Here is a 15,300-nt window from a genome sequence, read left to right on the forward strand (position 1 = left end):
TCAAGGAAACCAGAATACTTCCTTAAAGGGGACGGGCTTTCACCACCTCATCACGAATACACCTTTTTAATGGGTTTATTGATCAATAACCGGGATTCGAAGATGACTGTCAAGATTTCTGGCTTTTAAACATCCAATATTTAAAAAAGATGAAGCTGCCATCGAAGGTCAAAACCATAAATTAATTGATCCGCCCAAACAATGTCAGGTTTTCGCTCGTTGAGTCTTTTCAAAATAAACTCGACGTGTGTTTTACTCGGCCAGGTTTCGGGATATGATTGTGTTTTGGGTTGAAATACAATACTTTTGTTCAGTGCGTGGTCTTTGTTAAGTATATAACTACGGTAACGTAAGATAATGTTGACTTGAATAGCGGTCTCCTGGGTGAAAGTCTGTGTTATTTGAGTCACTCCCACAAACATTTCCTTCCTCCTGAAAATGTGTATTAATCCACGCCTGAAAATAGTCCGTAACAAATCCTCTTATTTCCTACCTCACGTTGGCCTTTTTTAAGAAAATGAAAAACATGTTTGTTTTTTCTTTTAAAAGATTTGCATCTTTGGTAGAAGACAATAGCGCCAACTTACCCTTTTGAACCTCTGTTTCATGTTTTGGAACAGCTGAATTTAACACCTACCAGCATTTTCAAATGTTCAAAACTGAGAGCACATCCAGCATGATAAAAAAACAAAAACTTTGAGGGTTGTGAAAAAAAGCATCAGTTTTCAGATAAAAAGTTGTGTAATTATAGTGTTTTTTAGCATTAGATGTTTTTCGTTGGATCGGCGCTATAATTATCTGGCTTACTCATGTCTTCTGTTGGAATGCGACTTTATTTTTTTGTATTAATTACAGAGCAATGTAAGCTGGAACAAGGCGCCGTTGATGTTACTCTAAAACCGAAGCACTTATGGTCGGCAGGCTACTTAGTGCGGTCGTTTTCTCAGGAAACGCCGAGTGTTAATAACCAGGAATGTGCCGTGGTTAACTGTGTCGTACTGGGGAGAAGACCCATTTATCACTCCGCCGCGTTGCTCATTTTCACCAAGAAATAAATCAGTTCCAACATGTGCAAACCAGCAGCTGCGTTTTTTTTATTTATTTTTTTTTCAAATGTGTAATCTGCTCTGTGATATTTCCCCAGCTTCTCATATTTTAATTATTTTTTTTTCAGAGGCTCCCATTAAATAAATTAAAATGTTTTTAAAAAAAAAGTCTTGTCCGTGGCAGATTCGCCTCTCCGGCTTTTCCAGCTGCACGTCTCCGTGCCGCCGTCGAGAGAGGAAGCTCAAAGCAGTTTGCTTGTGAGGATAAACACCGCAGATATCAGAGTGCTTGAGATGATTGATATGATTGCCGCCCGCGATCCATGTTTGTCACTCGAGAGCTGCCCGGGGAAACCGTGACAGTGTGTTCGTGGTTAGTGGAGAACGTGAGGAGAATGTACTGACGGAGGAAACTTTACAGGTGAGTGTTAGTTCACAACTGGTGTTACATTAATACTAAAGCCTCTTCAGGCAGTTTTTACATGCTTTTACAATTATAATTATAAATAAACTTTAGATCACATCTCCGCTCAAATTGTGCATAACATGGAACAACGAAAAATACATAAAATCTATTTATATGCATCTTATTTTCAAAATTCAATCACTTTTTTTCCCCTGTAAAACTAAATATGACGTGTTACCACGTAAGATATTACTCCTAATCTTAACCAATAATTCCACGACTATCTTGTGATTCAACCGGAAGCATAAACGGCGTCTCTACGCCACATCTCTGCAGTCCAAATGTGGACAAAAAAACACGAGGCTTCAAAAAAAGTCAGTCCACAAACGAGCGGGTGACATCACGACGACTACGTCCACTTCATATATAATCTATAGTTCAACATCTTAACAAGGGAAGCAATACTCAAATGTATTGTTTGATTGCCCCAGACTCTCCATAAATATAACTAAATATCCTGATCTAAAAATACACAACGTATTGCTGCCGGAAACGTGCATCAGGATACGTCGGTGTGCTCCGGCATCCACGCACCTCGAGTTGGCTCGATCCTGCTAGCGTACCCTGATTTCAACCTTCAGCTTGTCAAACATCGCTTTTTATAATGGAATAATCTTATAAAGTACACATATGCAATCTACACTATTAAACTTTGTGTTTCATTGGCGATATTGAAAGTGATTAAAGTCTAACAAAAAGGCATTTTTTATAGTCGGTCTCATTATGTCGTGGAATATTTCCAGTTTCGTGAGTGCTCTGCCTGTGGGGACGTCCTCAAATGTGCTCAATAAATACTCTTTAAAAGGGCCATTGAGGAAAAATTAAAAGACTTGGGAGCTTTAATTTGATTTAATTCTAGTTTGCATATTTTATTTATTAAAAGATGACAGGTTGTATTCAATTACAGCATGTGGCATGGCAACCGACATGATTTCTAGCAGCAGCCATTAATGGGTCACGAGGACGTCGGCCTCTGTGCTCAGTGGAGAGCAATCCGAGGGCTGAAGTATAGTACGAGCACACTATGGAGACCCAGAGGGCTTCAGAGAAGAGACAAGACAGCTGCTTAATGAAGAGAAGGATTTAAAAATGTTTTTAGTGTCTTTAAAGGTGCAATGTCTAAGATCTGGCCAGAACATTCCAAACGACGAACTAACGTTGTCAACAGAATGTGAGGAGGCAACGGAAATTGGGGTAACTTCTGGCTCATTGGCAAGAGCGAGTCGTCCTTTGACCGAAAGGTTAGCAGTTCAATCCCCAACTCCTGCTGTCCTCCATGTCAAAATGTCCTGGAGGGAGACACTGAACGGGTTAGCGTGGATGGGTTAAATGCAGACAGAGGTCACATGTCATGTTTGTACCTTTAGGTATTGGGGAAGAAATCTTATTAGGTTAAACAGATGTTGACAAAGATAATTTGCAGAAGAAAAAGTGTAATAAATCACAATATGTGTCCTATTCAGTATATCGCAAAATGTAACAAATTGCAATAACATCATATCGTGACAAAAATATCGTAATAACATCGTATCGTGACATGAGTATCATAATAACATCGTATCTTAACAAGTGTATCGCGATAACATCGTATCGTGACAGAAGTATTGTGATAACATCGTATCGTGACAAGACTATCGTGATAACATCGTATTGTGACAAAAGTATTGTGACAAAAGTATTGTGATAACATCATATCGTGATAACATCATATCGTGATAACATTGTATCGTGACAACATCGTATTGTGACATCGTATCGTGACAACATCGTATCGTGACAACATCGTATCGTGACATAAGTATTGGGATAACATCGTATTGCGACAAAAGTATTGTGATAATATTGTATCGTGACAACATCGTATCGTGACATAAGTATTGGGATAATATCATATTGTGACAACATCGTATCGTGACAACATCGTATTGTGACAACATCGTATCGTGACATAAGTATTGGGATAACATCGTATCGTGACAACATCGTATCGTGACATAAGTATTGGGATAACATCGTATCGTGACAACATCGTATCGTGACAACATCGTATTATGACATGAGTATCGCGATAACATCGTATCGTGCGGCTTCTGGGGACTTGCTCCAGCATGTGACGAGTTTTCTACCAAAACTCTGCGCTGGCTGAACATATCTTATTAGAATAGATAACAGACTGCAAAAAAAATCACAGCAGCTGATGAAGTAACATTGGTATTGATGATCTTTGTCATTTCCCCGCTGTGGGTCGGTGTTTGCTCTCCCTCTAAATAAAAGACAACATCTGATAACCAAGGGGAAGCTCGGAAACAGGCCGCTCGGAAATCTGGCCCTGAAACATGTTGACCAAAATCTCTCCTGTTTAGCAGTCCGCCTGCCAACTCGGAGCCTAATAGGTGTTGCCATGGCAGAAGGCATCTGTGTGGAATGAGTAAGTAATAGCTCTGTCTTAGCTGAAGTGGCTCACGCTGCCTCTCCACTTTTCCCGTGCAGCAGCAGCAGGGTTCAAGAGGATTCTGAGAATTTGGGCGTGTATTATTGCCGCTTACTGTTGGCCGGCTTTTCCATTTGCGATGCTCTTTCATTAATCAGCATTAGCGCCGTTCGATGGGGGAGTCCGATTCATGCGGCTCTCCCGTGGGGTAATGCTTCATCCCCTCTCATTTGTGGTGCAAACAAATTCAACCACACTCTAAATTAAAAGCATTGGTTCTGTACAACGTGCTGGCTCTCTAAAAGAAAAGATGATGATGGATACGTAGTGGCTTTTATAAGCAGTGGGTGAGTGTAGGTAATGAATATAAATACAAGTGTCACTCACCAGGGTTGCATCCTGACCCATGTAAACGGTTAGGGGCCCTACAATAATGCATGATTATCATCTCTTATGATTAGTGTTTTTAGTATTATTATTTTATACGAGCTCCAGTGATCAAGGCAGCAACTGGGTCACCTCGTTTAGCGAGTCTGAGGGTGTTACGTTTCCCCTTTTCAACTCTCATCAAAGGCAACGCACTTGATCAGCGTGATTTCTTAAACATTACATATTTCTGTTTCATCTCCCCTTTTGACGGAGCGGTGCGAGATGATTACTGTATTTTCTCTAACGTGTGTGTGTGTGGGGGGGGGGGGGCGGGGATTTGATGAAAGAAGACAATAAGAGCTGCAATAACAAGAAACAGAGTTTCGGAGGCTGCAAACCTATTTGTTTCACACCAATTGGAAAAGGATTTGAGGCACACGTCGCACCGTTTAGGAAGTTCTTTCATGAAGTTCCATATTTATAGATTTGATATTGTTGGTTTCAAATGACAATTCTCTCAGATCGCAGTTCATACGGGGGTTTGTTGGTTTAAAGGTTAATTTAAATATCGAAAGAATGCATGAGGTAAAAACATTTTTTTAAAAGTGTACATGTTTTGAATTTTTTTTTTGTGGCACTGACATCAAAATGCAGTTTGAGCCGTGTGCCCACTCCAAGAAGAGGAGCCGGCTTCAGTTGAAAGTCAAATTGCTTTCACAAATCATGGATGAGTGGTCGATGCACTGAGCGCAGGTTAGCGTGGCAAATGGGAACACCTCGGCGGGACTTCAGAATTTTTTTTTATCTGTCAAAGAAATAAATGGAACGGTCTGAAAGATGTCGCGGTGGGACGACGGGGGGGGGCTCAGACTTTCTGCCGAATGTAAATGAGACGCTGGCGGGGATCTGATGGCGCGAAGAGAAGAAAACTGTGTTTTCCTGTAAAGGAAAAAGAATCATCGAGATCCCCAGAGTTTAGGCTGGAAACGTGACCTTCTGGAGAACTCCGTCTGATGCTCTCCATGTTATTATCATGCAGCGTCTGATACAGCATTTAAAAAAGGTGTTTTTTGAGATATCGTGTGATTTCCATGTCTGCAGGTCGAGGTGCTTTATGAATACATTGAAAGCATCAACTGGCTCAATCCTCAGGGGGAAATGCACACCGTGCACATTTTAAGAGACCAGTGACAGTGAAACGGCATTGGAAATATTTTTGAGGAAACCGTATATTTTGTCTTGGACAAAATTAAAACAAATATCACAAATACGTATCAAACTAGTCTGTGGAAGTCCACGTAGCGAGGAGGTTTAAAGTGGTGGATCTGGCTTTAACCTGGCAGGCTTTTGTTCTGTTTTGCCTCCATTTTGTAGTAATTTCAAGCCAATCCATGATTACTTTACTACTCCCTAAAACAAGTGTTTTTTGCAACAGTAACGCTGACCAATTAGAGCAGACTGGGCAGACTCGAGAGGAGGGGCTTAAAAAGACAAAGCGTTTCAGAAATACAGGTTTATTCAGAGAGACGTTACGAGAAAAAACATCACGTTTTTCGAAACATTAAAGCACGTAAACACGTTCTAGTCGAAACCCAAAACATGAAGTACGAGCCTTAAATTGAGCGTGTCGTGTGACATTTTAACTTTAAGCTTGCAGTCTGTTTTTTTGTATTTATTAATTGTCCTGAAGGCACAAGGCAGACCGACAAAAAGCCAGATGTGTTAATAATTCATCCCTTGTCTTGTATTTCATAAAAATGAGACCGGGGGAATCAATAATCTCCAACTTGCTCCCATCTCCATCGTCGGGCGTGGCTCCGCGGTCGAATAAACAGAATCACAATAATAACAGAGTGCTTTTGTTTTGGCTTTTTTTCTCTCGGCTGTTTGGTATTCGGCCAGCGGACACTTTAATAGCTGGAGCGAAGTCACAAAGGACAGCTGCCAGAGCTGCTTTGTTATCCGGCTGACGGAACATTTCAAATAAACTCTTCTCTTTAAGGTGCGCTGTCACCAATATACACAATAACACCCTGCTTAGTGTGTTTGCAATATTGTACTTGCGATGCTTCAGGTTAAGTCCACGTGTATTTGGACTATGCAGCTAAATATCCTCAGTTATAAATCAAGACCTTGACAGTTCTTTAAGAAATGAGGAAAGTATTGCGCAGCATTTTCTTAAGCAACCAGTCAATCTTGGCATTTTCTTTCTATTTTTTTCTACTTCTTTTGAAGCTATTTATGTTATGTATTTATTTTCAAAACAACATCTCGGCTGAGTGTCCTTGAGCAATAAATAGCTGACCCTGACCCCCTCCTGTGCAGTATGTTTTCCTCCTGAGAGTCAATACGGGATCCTGATATGGAAAATCCAACATTATTGAATCTGTTTATGATTTGAAATGCCTCCTTAGTGTTGTGTCTAAAAGTTGAATTTGGAAGCTTTCAGACGTCAGCAGTTAATGCATTGAAAAGCGTGGCGTTGGTGCACACTGTGACCCGACGTAGTCCTCGCCTTCTGCTCTCATGTACCCATCTTCATTCGTCTCTGTTATTGATTCATCTCTGGAATTGCTTTAGCCGTGACGCAATAAAAAGAAGGAGGACCGACGCACTCGCAGGGCGCTCACCTCTGACCTTTCCCATAAATCAAAAAACCTCTAAATATAAAAATTGACTCATCTCTGTTTCTTTTTCCTGCAGGGTCAAAGCGAAGAAAGGGGTGAACCTGCTCGAGACCCAGTCGAAGAACGCCCAGTGGAAGGTGGACTGGGAGATTCAGTCCGGCGCCAAGCACTCCATCACCACCATCGACGTGAACAAGAACAGAGCAGTCAAACAGGGGTAAGTCAACCGCCTAAGCACACACCGCCTGCCTGGAGCCGAGCTGTTGATTCCTGCCCTCGCTGATATTACGTATTCCTTAACAATGAACAAAAAGGTCTCCGCAAAAGGTTTCCAAAGCGCGTAAACCGTCATAGTTCACTCTCTGATTAAAAAAGGCAGCTTTTAAAAGCATCTCTGTCAAAATGCCCTCCAGGAGCTGCAGGAGATAAAAAATACACATAGCCTTGGCCCACAGCAGAGTGACTTGGGCAAGCCTCTGCTTTTATAGAACACAGCGTTAAATGAACGGAGATGGTATCTCCTTAGTCTCGCTACATCTGCTCTTAATTCAGTCCACGGTGGACTGATGAGGTAGACCGTTTTGACTGCGGGCATTAAAATACCTTTGAGATGAGATCCTGTCTTTAAGAGCAGTAATTATGCAGAGTTCCACAAAGGACTGAAAACACCTAATCACAGCCCCGTGGTGTCTGACGGGACCGTAATGGACTCTTGTCTGGGTCGCTTCCACGGTAAATGCAACTTTATGATAATGGGGAAACTGAAGTCGCTCAGTGATTTGCAAGCTCAATGTAGTCTGAATGGCGTACAGCCTTGTTAATGCGTTGTGATAGCCCGCTTTAAGGAGTACAACCTCGATGATGTGACTAGTTATTATAACCCTGAACCAGCGTTGTGCGCATAGAACTGGGGTTACAATATCGTAACCTTTGGATTTTAGCACATCCGCCACCCCACCGGTACAATTAAGGTGAATTGGACATGGGATGTAAACTTTTCATGCACATTTTAAACAGTTCCATGGCAACTTTTCTTTCCATACTCTCTTTCCTCACTGTGTTTCCGAAGAAATCCGTTGACAGTAAGGTTTATTACGGGTTATCCAGAAAAAGATTGTTTTTAAGAAAGAAGTTAAGATTGTTTTAAATAGCACTGATGATTTGCTTTAAGCCACACCGAGAATTACATTCATCTCAATTAGATAAAAAATGGTGGCAAATAAATCTCAAAACAAGACCATCTGCTTGGATGCCACCGTGGGCAGGTGAGAAAATAAGTTTTTTTGTTTCTGGAATTAGAGTGAGCCGATCCTAATGTTAACAGCTGCTTGCACATTAACACAGTCAAACATCAATCACATCTTTGTACATGGATTCTTTTCTCTTTCTTTTTTTCTCCGTACGGGTGCAGTCTGGCCCGCAAGTTCCACCGAGGGAAAGCGACACACACAAAAAACGTAAAACTAATAAATCGCAATATGCGATGCGTTCCAATTCATCAAGAACTGCCACAGGACTTCGGCCGGTTATCACCGAGCCTCGGAGACGTCAGCGACTCAGCTTGTCTAAATATTAACGTCCCTATGGACTCCCTTTTTACGGCTTGGTGGAGAAACCGTACGGAGAGGAAGGAGGCAGAGCGGGCCTCACCTGGAAGATAACTCCAACCATTCCACTCTTGTTTACTTCTTAGCGCCTTTGGTTGGCCGCCCCACCCTCCACTCTTCTTATATTTAGTGACCCGTGTCGTGTTATCTTTGCCACGCTGTCACCGCGTGTGAAATGTCCAGTGGGGGGGGGGGTCAAGCACGGGTAGAGAAACAACGTGTCACGGTCGATTTTTGTCAAGAACCCAACTCAATCCTGCGACCACCTCGAGCCAAACAATCGCCATCTGTCGTAAAGTCACAGGGGGGGCTCTTCATGTTTTGATGCTTCGTTCCCATCAAATTGATCCAATGTGAGCGTAAAAAATCTCTACGTAGAGAATAAAGCATTTTGAGCCTCTGAAGATTCTCTTGTGGAAAATGTACAGCGGTGTTTTCCAAAACTGACGCTTTGGGTGGTTTGGAGGTCTGCGTGAAGTCTTTATTTGTATATCGAAATGTCCAACTTCACAAAGGTTTAGGTGATAAATATCAATAACGTATAACCCGGTGATATGTGGTGAAAACATTCAATGCTTCTTCATTGTTGTGGGAACTGACTTCACCGGAAGAGTCGTGCGGGCACTCTGGAGCTGCTTATGATCCCGACCTGAAGTGGTTATTAGTCACTTAAATTTAAAGCCGCTCTATGAATATTTTGTATGTAAATTGTTTCGTCCTTTATATCACAAGTTGGCAGCAATGCAATTAAAAATCTGGTTTCTCTTCATCTATTCATACACTGCGTTCAGGTCACAGTGTTTCTTTTAAAACCAGTCTTTTAAATGTTGCCTTGAGGCAGGGTTTGAACAACATTACGCTTTCCTATTCTCAATAACAAACCTTCCTGAATTTCTACATAATTTGGATAATGTTCGGCATGTATTCTCAGAGTTAAATATCCCAAAATATGTATTTTCTACCAATTTTAATCGCAAAAACACACCAGAATGTAAAGGAGCAACGCAAAGGTGAATTGTTTCAATTGCTTCTTTCATTATTAAATAATGGAGTCCTGAGGGCAATGAGTTTTAAAACACAGACATTATTCAGCATTTTTACCCTTTTTAGTTCCCTCGTCTATGGGTTTTTTAATGTGTTTTTGGTTCGATATCTAGAATCACGTCTGTGTATAACAAAAGCAGAAGAGATTTTAGGATATAAAATAGTCGGTAAACACCCCTCTGTTAAATTTAGTCTAAAGGAGACGACTAAGCGTCCTCACTAGGACACTAGTCCTCCTTCAGCTTAGTGGTGGAGACGTGAAGTCACGTGACCGCGGTGGAGTTCCTTTATAGCATAACGTTAGCTTCTTACTTTATACTTCAAACATCATCAAAGTTCATTTAGGAAGATCTTGATTAAAAAAAACGTAAGTATCATAAACTTGTGTTTACTACAGAGATTATTACCTTCAATAATTTAAAATCCATTGGAAGAATCCCATTGGCTCTTTGTTAAGGAAACCAGTGATGCTAACTTCCTGTTGGACTTGGAAAAAAATCCCTCATCCCTTGCCACACACTCTATATAAACTCCCGTTATGTATTTTAATAGTTTAGTTTAGTCATCACCCTGTTATCACCTCATTTGTTTCATTTAGACAGAATATCCAACCCTGCAGGAGGAAACCGTGTGCAGACTCCGAAACTTTTGCAGTAATGAGCCTCAAAATACACGGAATTCTTCAGACAATTCTTCTCCTAATTACCCAGTTAAAATTCAGTAATACGCATTATTCCAATATGTTTAATTTTTAAAGTTCAATAATTGTTCTCATTCAAAAGTATTTTTTTTGTGCTAGATTTAAACAGCAAATAAGTAACTGCACACTATTTACAGCCCTCCCTGCCCCCTCCTCCTCCTCACATACACACTCCACTCACCCCACTGAAAAAAGACAAATACACCGGCATCATTGCTGAATACACCTGAGTCACACTGCTGTTGGTTTCAGGTGATTTTGAGTAAACAAAACCAGATGTACAGAGAAAATGAGGTGAGAATGTTTTCCCCTGGGAGTTGATCTCTCTCTATTATTCTCTCTTTATCTTCCTCTCCATCAGATCACTCTTTTAGTCATTTGCTGGGATTATTTCTCGTATTTATTCTTCTGTAACCCTCCATCTGGTTCTCACTGTCACATTTCCCACAGCAGCTCGTTGATAACGCCACACGGAACCGATGCATTATTGATTGCGGTCAATGGCTTTTTTCATATGAATAATGATCCCTAAAAAAAAACCGCGGCGGCTTTACCACCAGGACAACAGACAATAACAATCTCATTTATAAGATGAGGTGTTCTTTGCTCCGCATAATTCAGTGTTAAATAACGGATTAAATCATTTTTAAAGAGCCAATAATGAGTCTGGACCAAAAAACTTCTGGGGCTCTGTTACTTTGGATGAAAAGGTACAAACGGAATTGGAGGTCAGACTCATTCCACCAAGTCATGTTGGCCCATCAGAGGAAACCTCTTTGTTAAGTTAGTTCAACCTCAGAGCCTGGGGATAGCCTAGCTTAGCATAAAGATCCTGGCTCTGTCCAAAGTGAAAAGGACATCGACCAACACAGCCTGGTCTCCCGAACGTCACAAGTTCCCGTATTACGAAACTGCGTCGTCGATTACGTTTTCGAAATGCTCCGGTGGATGGTCGGGTCAAACGTGTGACTCGCGTCCCGATTTTAACCCAAACCCCATGATCATTTACTAAACCTAAGCAAGTCGTTTTGTAGCCTGAAATGTTGGTATGAAACGTGGGTTCGTAGACGTCGCATCTGTGATTTGCAGAAACCCAACACCACGAAAAAAAGACACTCAACGTGTATTATTTGCACAATTTTGTCTGAGCAGAGCGGCGGCTTCGGTCCGTCGTCTGAGCAACACATCAAGCATTCAGGCCCGGTGTCGGTGTTGGTGGTCCTCAGAGCCCCGACACACAGTCGTCCCCCCCCCCTCCGTAGTGGCAGTTCTTGTGGGAAATGGAAGAAAATAGCCAACGACAGTTGATGCTTCTGCCCAGTCTCATCTTTTTCCCTGGCACGGTGGCACCAAAACCTGGCAACCGCAGTGTCACGTCAAGACAAAGAGAAGCTGAGAAGCTACGCAGCTGCTGTTCATCAGAAGAAGAAATAGTCTCAGCGCGTAAATCCCTTTTCACAGAGACTAGATTACAAAAACATACTGGACGCCACATGGTGAGCGTTACGCTTCGATTGGCAGAACCAGGCTCTATGCTAAGCTAGGCTAACTGACTTCAGCTTAACGCACAGAATAACAATAAATATTGCTTTGTATTCAAACTTTCCTTTGGATAAAACGCGCCTTTACTTTGCCGTGTGAGTCCTTGCGTCCGTTTTGGTGGAATTGAACGCGGTGGTTTAAAAGCCTTGTGTATCCTCGGCTTAGGCGTTGGACCATTCTGGTTCTCCATCGCTGCTGTGACTCTGCCTCGCAGCGCTCTGATCCTATGAACTCTTCCCTGTTAATCAGTTCAAACAGACCTCTGATCAAAGAATGAAATCCTCCTGAGCTTCGAGAAAAGCCCCCGAGCTACAGCTTTTAAAATATATACTCTGTGCTATGCAGATAGACAGCGAGTCGTTCACTTAATGGAAACAAGGCCGGCCTCTCTTTGAGCCACGTTTACTTCCTCCCTCCTCCTTCTTCTCCTCCTCTGGTGTGAAAACCACTTCTTTTAAATGTATATATTCGTGTGTGTGTGTATATATATATATATATATATATATATATATGTATATATATATATATATTTATTTTTATATATATATTTATATGACCTGAAGCGAATGTTTACCTGACTTGTTTTCAGTGTTCCAGTTTATTAATGGGAAATAATGGATAACAGAGTACAGGGAAGCTCGTAAAAAAAACACATTTCCTCGCGGAGCGATAATTCCCCTTTCTGCTCTGAAACCTTCGGAGCGAGTGACATTAATTAGCCAAAACATGCATAATTTAGTATTCTGATGAAAAGGTCACCCTATAATCCCGTCGACGTGCCCCGAGGACGTGTAATTCGACGTACTGTAACACAGCAGCTACTGGAGCTGTTTTGCTCACTAACTACGGTAAATAAAGGGATGGGAAACACTGCACCGCTGATTCAGATCTCAGAAACTGTTTCAAAAATGTCAAGTGTAACTGTGTCTTCATTGCTTGAAATGTGAAGGACAAATGTAATTTTTCTTTCCCCCCCCACCCCCCTGCCACTTACATTCTTTTTCAATTTACTCTCGTTCCCTCTGAAGCATTCCCTGTAACCCAAATCGGTTCATTGTGAACATCATTTTTCCTTCCCTCCGGCGCGGTGGCAGTCGACACTGTATTGAGCGACGGTACATGCACTCACTCCAGTGGGCCGTAATTGATGACAGCTTTAGCGAGTCGCAGACAGACGGTGGGGGGGGGGGGGGTTGTTTTCAGTGAGTGATGTCGAGACAAATAGGCTGAGATCTCATCGCCGCGGCGTTCCAACCGAGAGGAACCGTTTGTGGGCGGAGATGGTTTCGATCCAGCTTTCATTAAACGGCTCTCAGGGCCGAATGGTGGGCACGGGTCCTTTTTTCCCCACCTTTTTTTTGTGAAGGACAAGACGGGCGAGTGCTTCACTCTCCGCTAAAAGGGCAGCTTTTAAGGCGCGGAGGATGCGCTCCCAGTCACGGCTGGGTGGGAGATTTAATTTGCACCCTTCGAACCGCCGGTGAGACGTTTTTTCACATTCAGCCCGTCGAAACTCGGGAAGTTCTGTTATCGCCTCTGCTTCGCTGGCAGAAAGTATTTTTGGTAACTTTATACGCTTCAGAGAGAGAGAAGCGAAAGAGCACGGCCAACACGGCAATCAGGTTACCAACACCCCCCCCCCCCCCCCCCCCCCCCCCAAAAAAAAAACATTGATTTGGCTGCACCCGCTGCAATTACGGCAGTTTGAAAGTCGAGAGGCAGGATCCACGAGCTCCGAGATGGAAAGCCAGCTCGCGAGATGATGAGGGAGCGGTGATTGTTTATTGACGAGACCGGCGCGATGTTTTGCAGTCCGAGACCGTCGCTGAGGAGTCGATGTGATAACTCTCCGTCTAAGTAAAGCACGCCGTTAGAAAACCCGTCACTCGTGTCAAAACCTAGAGGAAAATATGAAATAAGTGGTTATCAGGGGGAGATGACATGATGGAGCTTCATCTGACAGACAGACTCAGTCTGTGTAGACAACTTCCTAGCAATGCAAACAGAATATTAATAACAGCGAGGCGGTTCAGATGAAACTGTGTGGTTTTGTTGTCAGCGGGGGCAAAAAAAATGAGATGAAGAGACATTTCTATCGAGGCTCCTGAAATCCTTTAAGTGCTCCAGAAGGATTTGTATTCGGGGTTCATGACGGCACAACAAACAAACCGGGGGGATTAAGGCACCGAAAAGGTATTAAATTAAATTACGAGATTGTAAAAAGGCTTTTCGCAGAGTTTCAGGCTTCTTCACCTCGACTTCATTTAATCAAGAAGGGTGTAAACCCGAACCTCTTATCATGATTGCCGGACGAAACAAAATCGTATCGGAGCAAATCCACGAGCGGCGACGGTGGATCCGTGAAGCGAACGTCTTTATTTTAAAAACGGTAACTCTTCATAAGGGAAGTGGGTCACGCTGTGACCTTTTTTTAGGATTCCGCCGCCACGTTAACGGCCTTTCTGTCAGTCAGGCTGAGACCCGCCCGTCACGCCGATGGGAGCTGGCGAGAATGAAATGTTATAATGTAATTTGAGGCTTTTTTCGCCGGATGCGTCGCATTGATTACGCAACTCCGGAAGCTATGAGCTAATGGCTTTCATCCGTCATTTGATATTGATTCAGAATACTGGGGATCGATCTTAAAAAAAAAAAAAAAACTATGTCACGAGTCATTTCCGTCCATAAAGCTGTGATGTTATTTTCTGTATATTACACACTCGTGCCTTGAAAATACACAGATGTAGAAATCTAACTTTGAATTAAGAACTAAAAGACTTCTGAAAAGTGTCTTCTGGGCTCTGGAGCTCGTGGCTGCGGCGCTTCACATGTCGAAGCCTTCATGAATACATTATCTATTTATTTAAAAAAATAAATAACTGCACGAAATGGCATATTTAATCATTCAAAACTATCCAGTCAACAATTTTCGCAGAGATATTCGGTCTTTTTCATGAATGTGTTGCCGCAACTTATATATATATATAAATACACATATATAATATTATTTTTTTTGATGATCCGGCAGGGATGTTTTGGGCAACGTGGAGGTCATGCAGTTGGACTTCGAGATGGAGAACTTCACCAGCCTCTCGGTGACCAGACGAATCAACTGGAACATCGACTACAAGGGGCAGAACCCGCCCCCCGACTCGGAGAAGGTAGTGACGGAGCTGACGGTGGTGCAGCGAGACATTCAGGCCATCCTTCCTCTGGCCATGGTGAGGAAACCAGAACTGAAATGTTTTAAAGAAATTGTCCCATTAACGTTTTTTGCCCTGAGGTAGATGATCAGAATGCATAATGCCATCGTTTTGCTGTGGATATCATGAGTGGGTAAAATCTCATATAATCCTTGTTCTCATATACCCATTGTGTGGCTTCACCTGGTTGGTTTCTTTAAAGCTTAAATCTCGGTCATGACTCAGTAGTGCAGAGGAATGTTATTCTTCAGGCTGACGTGAGATT

At 42.3% G+C, this 15,300-nt stretch overlaps 1 protein-coding gene across 1 annotated transcript in view; it reads left to right on the forward strand.

Annotated features, from left to right (window-relative positions):
* Positions 1-15,300, forward strand: part of tmem132e (transmembrane protein 132E) — a 96,239-nt gene that overhangs the window by 38,222 nt on the left and 42,717 nt on the right. Inside the window, exons 3-4 of the mRNA XM_034551169.1 lie at positions 7,016-7,156; positions 14,861-15,053. Of these exons, the coding sequence (XP_034407060.1) occupies positions 7,016-7,156; positions 14,861-15,053 (334 nt within the window). The remainder of the gene's footprint in view (positions 1-7,015; positions 7,157-14,860; positions 15,054-15,300) is intronic.

The sequence above is a fragment of the Cyclopterus lumpus genome, chromosome 14 (assembly GCF_009769545.1).
Source record: "Cyclopterus lumpus isolate fCycLum1 chromosome 14, fCycLum1.pri, whole genome shotgun sequence".
Lineage (NCBI taxonomy): Eukaryota > Metazoa > Chordata > Actinopteri > Perciformes > Cyclopteridae > Cyclopterus > Cyclopterus lumpus.